Raw genomic sequence first — 12,276 nt, 5'->3', positions numbered from 1 at the left:
CACCCAAACCCTTTTTTGTAGTGACCCCGCAAAGACAGTCAGCGGAAGAGCAGGAAGCAGTCCAACTAGAAATTCAGAACCTGGTGGAGAAATCGGTACTACAAGTAGTCCCCCGCCAGGAAAAAGAGAAGGCTTCTATTCCCCTATCTTCCTGAGGAGGAAGCCAGACGGGACATTCAGGACGATAATAAACCTGAAAAGACTAAACAAGTGTCTGATAATCCATCCGTTCAAGATGGAAACAATAAAATCCGCAGTAAAAATGCTGTTTCCTGCCTGCTTCATGACAGTGCTCGACTTAAAAGACGCGTACTATCACGTCCCCATACACACGAACTATCGCCAGTATCTCAGGATTGCAGTTACTATAAAAGGAGAAATAAGGCACTACCAGTTCAAGGCCCTCCCATTTGGGCTGGCCATCGCTCCGAGAGTGTTCACAAAAATCATAGCGGAAGTCATGGCACATTTGAGGGAGCAGGATGTACTCATAGTTCCATACCTAGATGACTTTCTAATGGTAGACAACTCCCCTTCTCACTGCATGGATCAGCTAAACAGGACTATAGAAACACTAACCAATTTAGGCTGGCTGCTAAACCTGCCAAAATCTTGGACGACTCCGAGTCAAGTACAGGAGTACCTGGGCATCACCATAGACACGCTCAGACAAGAGTGTCACATATACCCATCACACATCCTCCATCCCATAGTCCCATGCCCATATACCCATCACACATCCTCCATCCCATAGTCCCATGCCCATATACCCATCATACATATTCACCATCCCATAGTCGAGTGCCCATATACCCATCACACATCCTTCATCTCATAGTCCCATCCCCATATACCCATCATACATATCCTCCATCCCATAGTCCCATGCCCATATACCCATCATACATATCCGCTGTCCCATAGTCCCGTGCCCATATACCCGTCATACATATCCTCCATCCCATAGTCCAGTGCCCATATATATACCCATCACACATCCTCCATCCCATAGTCCCGTGCCCATATACCCGTCATACATATCCTCCATCCCATAGTCCAGTGCCCATACACCCATCACACATCCTCCATCCCATAGTCAACCATTATGACATCATAATGAGCGGCGGGGCTTGCAACCTATGATGACATCAGCGTCGCCATGGCAACCATTATGACATAATGAGGGGTGGGGCTTGATACACACACACTTTTTCCCCATTATGTAGATAGGGGCAAAATTGTTTGGTGAATTGGAACACGCAGGGTTAAAATTTCGCCTCACAACATAGCCTAGGACACTCTCGGGGTCCAGACGTGTGACTGTGCCAAATTTTGTGGCTGTAGCTGTGACGGTGCGGATGCCAATCCCGGACATACATACATATATATAGTACATACATACATACACACACTTGAGCTTTATATATTAGATTGGCTATTATGGAGGAGAAAATCTTAAGATCCACGTTCAAAAGGGATATTGGCCTGTAATTTTTTGTGAGCAATGGGTCTCTCCCTTGTTTTGGGATGACAGTGATATGCGCCGTATAGAATTCCGGCGGCATTGTTTGGCCTGTTAGCATATTATTGCAGTATGTTTGTATATGTTTTAATAAAATATTTGAAATTTTTTTATAATATAATGCGGTTATCCCATTGGGGCCCGGAGCCTTCCCAGTTTTAAGATGGTTTATAGTAGATGTGATTTCCTCTTCAGTGATAGGGGAATGTAATGTATCAGCGTAAGCCAGAGTTAGGGAAGGTAGTGGTACATTAGCTAGAAAATCATCCAATTTGGGCAATGAAAAATTCGTGCTATCAGTGTATAGTTTTTGATAATAAGTTTGGAATATTCTGTAAATTTTGTTTGGGTTAAAAGTAGTTTGGGATTGTTCATCTTTTATGGAGAAAATAGAGTTTAATCGCTCTTTCTGTTTTAATTTTCGAGCAAGCATTTGGTCCATTTTATTAGAGAACCGATAGAATGTCGCTTGCATCCACCTGATTGCTCTTTCCGTACGAGTCGTTAGCAAAGTGTTTAGCTGAAGTTTTAAGTCATAGATTCGCTTAGTTAAGTATAGAGAGGGGTGTGACTGATTGGTGGTTTCTAATTTATAAAGTTCATTCTCAAGAGTCAATTGCTCCTTAAGACGATTCCTCTTTTTTTGGGATGCTATCCTAATGAGTACACCAGTGATATATTTTTTATGAGCCATCCAAACATTACCCATAGAGGTGTCAGGGGTGATATTAGAAAGGAAGAAGGCATTGAGCTCATGTTCGACCATTATTCGCGTTTGAGGATCAGAAAGCAAAGATTCATTCAGTCTCCACGTATACAGACGTGCAGTTTCCACGCTTAATTCAAATACAGAGAGTACACTATCATGGTCGGACCAAGAGGAGGGAACATGTCTGGAATACATCAATGATGGTATGTTTTCTGAATTAGTTAGAATCCAGTCAATCCTGGAGTATGAATGGAAAGCTCTAGAAAAATAGGTATAACCTCTGGATTGTCCATGAGATTCTCTCCATGTATCCACCAGATGATGAGCTTGCAAGATACCATCAAAGATAGTTTTTTCCCTGCTTGACATGTCAGGCTTCCCCTTATTAGAGCTATCAAGGGTTGGGTTTATAGTCAGGTTAAAATCGCCCCCCATATGATAGTATCATAGGATATGGACCTTAAAGATCTTGCAATAGATTTAATTGTTTTCATTTGAAATGTCGGGGGTGCATAACAATTCACAAGACAGATTCACCTCTCCTGGACCGTGCCCCAAAGGATTATATATCTACCCTCTGTGTCCACGACCAAACCCTCCTGTATAAATGGGAAGGAATTATGTAGCAATATAGCGACACCTCTCGTTTTTTTTATCATGGGTAGCAAGAAAAATTCTCGAGTAAAGCTTATGAAAAAATTTGGGAGAGGAGTTATTAGAGAAATGAGTTTCCTGTAGGAATAGCACATCAGGGGAATGTTTCTGGTAATCAATAAAGGCGCGTTTTCTTTTTATCGGGGAGTTGAACCCCCTAACATTGTGCGATAGTACCTTATTCATTAGGTATGCATAGAGAGATTCTAATGAAATTTCTAATTAAACTACGACCTGGAACAAGCATTTTCACCTTAATCACAAATCCAAAAATATTTTTACATCTCATCAACACTCTTTTAGGAAAAGGAGGGAAGAAAGGGTAACAAAAAATACAACAACAAGAGAAATGGTCACAACCAATGACCAGTTTGTGGGCTGTAGTGCGCCGGCCCACTATCAGTGGAACCATAGGCAGTAACAGCCCAAAATGGAGTGGCATATTTACTCCAGGGGCGCAACACTCCACTAATGGGAAAAAGAAACAATATTATTCATAAATTGCTATAAAAAGCATCAAATAGTAATACTATCAGAACGATATCTTAGCATTTTGGCCGCTCTTTGAGAATATTCCAGCACATTCGTCAATATTTACTGAGTCTAGCATGGCGAACTTCCGTCCACTCTCTGCGCGGTCTCTGTCTCTGTGGTAGGGCTCCCGAATCAGAAATCGGGATACCTGCTTTCTCCAGCGCTTTTCTCTGTTCCTCTTAATTTCTTGGAGAATAGGTGGAGTTGCCGTAGGAGAAAATTAAAGCATATGGGAATCCCCACCTGTATTTAATCTTTGCTTTTATTAAGGCTAGAGTTATATCTTTCATGGCTTTTCTCCTTATTAGAGTTGCTGGACAAATATCAGGAAACAAAGATACGGTATCTGGGACACCTGGTAAGTTGTTCAGTTTTCGAGCAGCGGATAGAATCAGGTCTCTGGATTCTTCATGGTGCATTTTAAGGACAACATCCATAGGTGAGGCATCAGATTTGTGACCTCCCAAGGCCCTGTGGATTCTGGTTATTTTTAAAGAATTAGGGCCTGCTTGGGGCAGGAGGGTGCAGAAGAGATTTGAGGAAACCTCCATTAGATTGGAGCTACTTTCCGGTTGTCCTTTAATTCTGATATTGCCTCGCCGAGATCGATTTTCCAAGTCCTCACACTTTAGCTCTAGGAACTCGAGTCTAGCATCTTGTTCCTGTAGTTGCTTTCTATTATGTTCAGTGGCATCTGCTGTATCATCCATTCTTCTTTCCAAATCATTGGTTCTTTGAGCAATATCCTGGATTTGCTGTGTGAAATTGCTCACAGCAGAAGATAACTCAGCTCTGAAAGTTTTCTGAATGGTAGCCAGGAGGTCCTCCATTGTCATTGGAATCATGTTTGTTGGAGTAGTCAAGTTAGTTTGCTGTGACCTCTGGGGGGAGCTCCCGGTGTTCAATGAGGTTGATTGTGACGCTGACATAGTGCGATTAGCTGGTTTTGTACGTTGAGTCATCAGTTGTGTGATCGGACGGGTAGATTTTTTGGGATGCATTGCTCAGAGACCTCCTGCGTTCTGAAAGTTATCGCATGACAGTTACTTATATAGGTGGGTGCATACTTGTGCCCGTGGTGACAGGTCTAGTGTTCCATAATTATAGTCCACCAGGATCGTCCATGCCCACCGTGTTGGATTTTAGCAAGACAGTAGGTAAATTTTATTGAACAGAGTATGCCTCTGGTGCAGTTCTGCTGCAATACCCCTTTTTACAGGAATAAGGGGGCGTATGAGCCTGTTGGTCAGAGTAACAGCCCAAAATAGGAAAACAGACAAAAGAGAATAGGTAAAAGAGAAGAAGAAAATATTCTCTCTTCCTTCTTTTTAAGTATGTGCAATTGCATCAACAAGCCAGCAGGTGGAGTCCCAAGCTTTTATACCTAAAGACAGGGTAGCACTGGAGATTATATGAACTCTTCTCCTTCAATTGGGGACTGGGTAGAACATACTGTATAACTCTCTGATAGCCAGGGTCGGGATACAGCAGGGCTCCCGCAATCTTTTCAGACACTCTGCTAATCAGAGAGGGTCCCACAAGTGTGCCACAATATGGTTCCTGCTGTCCTCCTGCAATATGGAGTGGTCCCGGGTGTTCCCGCAGCCCCAGCCAGTCACCAACCGCCAGGGCACAGCATGCAGCTAGCCTCCTCCTCACCGCATTCCCGGTGTCACCTCCGGATCTGTCACTGCTCACGCCGCGGGTCGTCCGCCCACTCCAGGCCATGGCTCCGCCGGATGTATAGGCCGCAGCATGCTCCACGGTCTCCCTCGGCGCACCCGGCGTCCAGGAGAGAGCTCCCCCCGCGCGACCGCCAGATGACAGCAGAAGGCAAGCGGCCGGTTTTCTCCCACCGTCGGTCTCCGGTGACAGGAAGGTGGCCTCCGAACCTTAAGCACCGCAGCAGCCGCGATGTGACCCGGGCAGGCTTCAGGCCTGCAGCTAGACCACAAGTGGGTTCCTTGTCCCGAGGCATCGGGTGGACCCAGGACCAACGGGGGTTATCCTCCAGGTCCCTTCTAATGTATCTCGGTACCCAATGAGGGCGGATGGGCTATAGGGAGCCCTGAATCAGGCTGATTGTTATTTTCCTGAGAGGAGCTCAGGCTGGCACGTCCTGCTCCTTCAATCGCTGGCCACGCCCCCCCCCCATAAAGTTTAATTTCATTCAAATGTCAACATATAGTTTGCACTGACACTGCAGTACAGCTTGACTTTCTTTGAAACTTGATTGGGGCTGCTTATCCACCATCTGGACTATCCTGCTTTGCAACCTTTCATCAATTTTTTTCTGTCATCTACGTCCAGGGAGATTAGATACAGTGCCATGGGTTGTAAACTTTTTGATTATGTAGTGCACCATGGACAAAGAAACATCAAGATCACTGAAGATGGACTTGAAACCATGAGATTGTTGATGTTTTTCAACAATTTTCTTTCTCAAGCCCTCAGACAGTTCTCTTCTCTTCTACATGCTTAGTGTGGCACACACACAATGCAAAGACTGAGTCAATTTATCCCCTTTTTAATCTGGTTTCAGGTGTGATTTTCATATTGCCCACACCTGTTACTTGCCACAGGTGAGTTTGAATGAGCATCACATGCTTGAAACAAAGTTGTTTACCCACAATTTTAGAAATGTGCCAACAATTTTGTCCGGCCCATTTTAGGGGTTTTGTGTGAAATTATGTCCAATTCGCTTTTTTTTTCTCTCTGATTTTTTGTGTTGTTCCAATATACATAAAGGAAACAAACATAGCAAAGCATGTGTAATTGCAATAATGTTCTTGGAGAAATACTTCTTTTTCTAGAACAATTTCAAGGGTGCTAACACTTTCAGTCATAACTAACACACACATATATATATATATATATATATATATATATATATATATATATATATATATATATATATATATATATATACACACACACATATTGGACAAACAGCACACTTATAGAAAATATTTTTTATTATACTCTCCTCAACATTCAAAAGTCTAGAAATTCAAATAATGAAAACAAAATTTTCTAAGCATCTCAATTTATTATCGAGTATTGGCACCATGTGCAGAAATACACACACTTACACACTACACACACTTACACACTGTGGCATGTTATCACTGAGGTTTTTAAAGGGAATCTGTCACCCCCTGGGATACTTTTAAGCTATTAATATATTAATACAGGTCATAGAATTGTTCAAATAGCCATACCTGTATGCTTCATGGATGCTGTCTTGTTATAGATAAATCATCTTTTCATCCTTTATGTTAATTAACTGAAGTAACAGTGATTCGCCATTGCCTGCGCAGAAGAACAATGAAGCCAATGCCAATCGAAGGGTGGAAAAGGCCCCAGGAATTTCCTGTCTGGCCCCACAGCACTCCCGAGATCCGCTATGTTTCCTTATGCGTTTCCCAATCAGGTTTCCTCTGTATGGATGGGAATAAGGCACACTTCCTAGTGCCTAGTTAGGGAAGTAAGCCCCGAACTTTACAGGAATGCCCACAGGAAACTCGATACGACCTCATGCAGTCAGAAGTGAACGCTATGTGTTTCACGTGTCTCCATCCCACTGCCACTTGGACCTGAACGTCACACGAACTTCACACTAAAACTGTCTGACTAAACCAGGAAATGCGTTCCCCTTTTGCTTCACTTCATCCTTTCCATGCTGGGTTGGTCCCAAACATTAACTGTTTCATTAGTCTATCTGTCCCAGCAGTCTGTTGCTGGGCTACATAACCTTTCATCTACATTCTAACATTACTGCTTAATTACAGTCACTGTCTACTAACAGAGCGCACTGAACTTCCTGTCACTGTCTAATCTGCTCTACTCTGGGCCCTAAACCCTAACTTATATTTTAACTTGTGTTTACCCCTCACTTTCTCTTATACCTGAGCTGAGTGTCCCAGAGTCACTTTAGGCATTACCTTGCAGTACCCACACAGCAGAATCAGTACTTATAACACTATGCATATTATACCTTCAATGCTTATCACAGTCTATACAGTTTCTATTTCACATGACACAGTAAAATGCATGAAAGTATTCACACTACAATTTTTGTCTTCAAGGGCAGGTATATGACAGTCCCTGTCACACCCTTAGGCCACGTTCCTACCTTCAATATTGATTAGTATTTTACCTCAGTATTTGTAAGCCAAAACCAGGAGTGGAACAATCAGAGAAAACGTATAATAGAAACCTGTCACCACTTCTGGATTTATCACCCACTCCTGGTTTTGGCTTACACATACTAATGTAAAATACTGACCAAATGCTGAACATGTGAACGTGACCTTACACTGGTGCTCCAGTGAGCAGTCTGCGAGGCCTTAACACACTACCATGGCCTGTAGTGTCTCCGGACTTGTCTCCCATTGAGCACATCTAGGACGTAATTGGTCAGCAATTGCAAAGAGAGCTGCCAACAGCGGATCTGGATAATTTTTGTGCCCAAGTTCATTCATTGTGGCAAAACATTCCTCAGACAGCCATTAGTAAACTCATTTATGGCATATCAATGTGTGCAAGTGCATGTATTTCTGTGTGTGGCGCATATACTCGATAATGAATAAATCAAGATTTTTAAAAAAAATTTGTTTCAGTTTTTCATCATTTGATACCATTAACATGTCTATCATTCCTGTGATTTCCATAATCCCATTACTTTTTGATGTTTCAATTTCAATGTTGAGGCCTTTATTATTTAAACTATTATTATGCCATTTATTCAAGGGGTTGCCTGATGAAATTTGAAGCTAAAGGCTTATTCCCATCGTTAATATTTATGGCATATTGAAAGGATTTGCCATAAATGCTTGATAGATGCAGGTCTCACTGCTGAAAATTGGCTACCAAAATTGCTAAGCAATCTTATTTAAAGGGGTTGTACCAAGTTTTCTAACAGGAGATAATCTTCCAATTGCTGGGGGTACTGCTGTTGGGACCCCCAATAATCTCAAGAATGAGGCTCTTCGGAGTGGAAGTCAAGTGAAGGTTGAGCATGAATGGAGCTGAGGTCAAGCATCTCCATTACATTCATTCCTAATGGGAGTGCTGAAGACTATCTCCGGTGGTCCCACTGAGAATAAATGTAACGGAGGTGTTCATGTTTGACCTCCACTATATTCAGAAGAGGCTACTTAAATCCCATCCCTATTCCCAAGATAGATGGGGATCTCAGTGGTTGGGAAGTTATACCGCATCCTATAGATAAGGGTTAATTTCCAAATTTGGTACAATCCTGTTAAGTTGAATTTTTAAAACTACAAGACATATCTGTTAAAGTATAATAACAAATTGCATAATTCCTTTGATGTTTGGCTTGACCACAGAGAGAAGCAGAGATTGTCCCTGAAGAAAATATTCATGTAAAGAGAACACAGCCCAAATAGGTATGTGCAACAAGTACACACTAAAGACAGTTCGGAATGTATGTGACATACAGGTGCATCTCACAAAATTAGAATATCATCAAAAAGTTAATTTATTTCAGTTCTTCAATGCAAAAAGTGAAACTCATATATTATATAGAGTCATTACAAACAGAGTGATCTATTTCAAGTGTTTATTTCTGTTAATGTTGGTGATTATGGCTTACAGCCAATGAAAACCCAAAAGTCATTATCTCAGTAAATTAGAATACTTTAAAAACTCTGCTTGATAAAATGATCTTACAATCCAAAATGTTAGAATACTGAAATGTATGTTCAGTAAATGCACTCAATACTTGGTCGGGGCTCCTTTGGCATCAATTACTGCATCAATGCTGCATGGCTTGGAGGCGATCAGCCTTTGACACTGCTGAGGTGATTCTCTATGAGGTTAAGGTCAGGTGAGTTTGCTGGCCAATCAAGCAGAGTGATACTGTTATTTTTAAACCAGGAATTGGTACTTTTGGCAGTGTGGACAGGTGCCAAGTCCTGCTGGAGAATGAAATTTCCATCTCCAAAAAGCTTGACGGCAGAGGGAAGCATGAAGTGGTCTAAAATTTCCTGGTAGATGGCTGCGCTGACTTTGGTCTTGATAAAACACAATGGACCTACACCAGCAGATGACATGGCTCCTGAAACCATCATTGATTGTGGATACTTCACAGTAGACCTTATAAATCAAGGTCCCAGAGTCTGGAGGAAGAGCAAAGAGACAGACAATCCAAGCTGCTTAAGGTCTAGTGTGATGTTTCCAGAATCAGTGATGGTTAGAGGAGCCATGTCATCTGCTGGCGTAGATCTACTGTGTTTTATCAAGACCAAAGTCAGCACAGCCATCTACCAGGAAAATTTAGAGCACTTCATGCTTCCCTCTGCCGACAAGCTTTATGGAGTTGGAAATTTCATTCTCTATCCAGACTTGGCACCTGTCCACACTGCCAAAAGTATCAATACCTGGTTTAAAAACAACAGTATCACTGTGCTTGATTGGCCAGCAAACTCGCCTGACCTTAACCCCATAGAGAATCTATGTAGTATTGTAAAGAGGAAGATGAGAGACACCAGACCCAACAATATAGACGAGCTGAAGACTGCTATCAAAGCAACCTGGGCTTCCATAACACCTCAGCAGTGCCACAGACTGATTGCCTCCATGCCACGCTGCATTGATGCAGTAATTGATGCAAAAGGAGCCCTGACCAAGTAATGAGTGCATTTACTGAACATACATTTCAGTAGGCCAACATTTTGGATATTCAAATCATTTTTCAAGCTGATGTTATAAAGTATTCTAATTTACTGAGATGATGATGTTTGAGTTTTCATTGGCTGTAAGCTATAATCATCTACATTAACAGAAATAAACACTTGAAACAGATCACTCTGTTTGTAATGACTCTATAGAATATATGAGTTTCACTTTTTGTATTGAAGAACTGAAATAAATTAGCGTTTTGATGATGTTCTAATTTTGTGAGATGCACCTGTTGTACATGTGCAAGTTATTTTTGTGTTCTTCCTAATATTCCTGTGTTTTCTTTAGGCAAAGTAAATCTCAAGACCAGTGATATTTACTATGCTCAACATACAGAAGCAAGAAAGACACTCCTTACCCCTGTAATAAGCGTATATTCCCTGTTTATACATTTTTTATGAGCTCTTCAACTTATATAGCTATTTCGTCAACATTTTTCCCTGTTTTCCAAATATTGTGAGGAAAGAAAAAAAATTGGAGTAATTTTTCCACTAAGATTTCAGTTTCAAGAGTTTTCTGCAAACATTTTTTGGGCTAAATAATAATATAATAAACCCAACTGCATCCAATGCTGTTACACAATAAAACAAGAGGTTGTATATGTTCTACTGGTATAATAATCATTGCCAGGTGCCATTTTTGGGGCATGGAAATTTTGTATTTCTTTTTCTTTTCGTACAATTACTAGACTTAAAGGGAACAAGTTATGTGAAATAATGCTGTTAACCTGAAGATATGGTGTTAATCTGCAGCTTAATATCATTCTGACACTATGCGGTGCTCACCCTGAGATCCCCACTGCCGGGAGGAAATTAACTTAATTCGCCCTGCATCCTCTATCAGTCTCAGGAGCTCTGTGAGTGGTGAATGGCATCTGTAACCTCACCCCCGCACTGACTGACAGCAGGCTTAAAATTATGGCCGGCTGTGAATCAGTGTCGGAGGCGCGATTACAGCTGCCCCTCTCTATGCACAGAGCAGTTACTGAAACCATGCTGGCTGCACCCCTATGACTGAAATCCAAATGCTGCCAGGTGAATAAAGTTAATTTTCTCCTGGCACTGGGGCTCTCAGTTGGAATTGTATTTCTATATATGCAGGTTAATAGCATTATTTCTTGTGACAGGTTCCCTTAAAAGGGAACCTGACAGCTGATACATGCTGCCCGATCCACGGGCAATATGTATTAGACACTATATGATCTCGGCCAGGTATGTTCCCTTTAATAGACTCTGGAAAAATCTGTCAGGAAACTTTGTTGATGACATAATTGGAATTTGCATGATATGGAAGAAAAGGTCATCTCTTGAAGCATCTGTGATTATGACTATGTGAAATGACTCTTAACTGTAGGGAAACCATTATTTCTGAGAGGAAGCTGAGGTTGACTGTCACAACGGGTTCCTGTACGTGTGGCTGTTGTTGTAGCAGCATGCCTGATCCTGAGGGCTCACACACAAGAGCTTACCGTTACATCCAGGTGTGCAGGGCTAACCTCATTTAGAACTTGTTAAAAACTTTATTATAAAGATTGCAGTGAACTATGGAAAAGAAAAAAATATCTAATTTAGACCCAAACAACAATGAAGCCTTCAAGTCATAACTGAGAAAGTAGATTAAGATCTTTCTGATAATGATCTTTGTTATCTAATACAACACCAGTTAAGAGTCTAATTTTTTTTATGTGGTGTCTATAAAGCCTAGGGAGTAACCACTTAATGACCAAGCCAAACGTTTCAAATTTGACATGTTACGTAATGTGTCAATAACACTGGAATGTTTCAATGATTAGTGATTAGCTAAGGTAATTTTTTGAAATTTTTGTAAAATTTCTCATACTTCATAAGTAAACAAAAAACATATCATGCGAAGTTACCACTGTCATAAAGTTAAAAAAAAAAATAAATTCAAAATCACTGGGATATATTGAAATTAGTGATGAGCAAGTATACTCGTTGCTTGAGTTTCCCCGAGCATGCTCGGGTGACGTCCGAGTATTTTGGCGTACTCAGAGATTTATTTTCTGTCGATGCAGCTGCATGATTTGTGGCTGCTGGACAGGATGAATACATGTGAGGATTGCCTGTTTCCTAGGGAATTCCCACGTGTATTCAGGCTGTCCAGCATCCGTAAATCATGCAGATGAGGCGAT

At 41.4% G+C, this 12,276-nt stretch overlaps 1 protein-coding gene across 1 annotated transcript in view; it reads left to right on the top strand.

The window, feature by feature from the left end:
- DCDC2B (doublecortin domain containing 2B) overlaps positions 1 to 10,730 on the top strand; it is a 72,035-nt gene extending 61,305 nt beyond the window's left edge. Inside the window, exons 10-11 of the mRNA XM_073551953.1 lie at positions 8,771 to 8,830; positions 10,413 to 10,730. Coding sequence (XP_073408054.1) covers positions 8,771 to 8,830 — 60 coding nt within the window. The 3' untranslated portion in view covers positions 10,413 to 10,730. The remainder of the gene's footprint in view (positions 1 to 8,770; positions 8,831 to 10,412) is intronic.
- Positions 10,731 to 12,276: the final 1,546 nt, after the last annotated feature.

This window comes from Dendrobates tinctorius, unplaced genomic scaffold (assembly GCF_039654945.1).
Source record: "Dendrobates tinctorius isolate UK_male_01 unplaced genomic scaffold, ASM3965494v1 ptg000183l, whole genome shotgun sequence".
NCBI lineage: Eukaryota > Metazoa > Chordata > Amphibia > Anura > Dendrobatidae > Dendrobates > Dendrobates tinctorius.
This window is presented reverse-complemented; position numbering and strand designations above follow the sequence as displayed.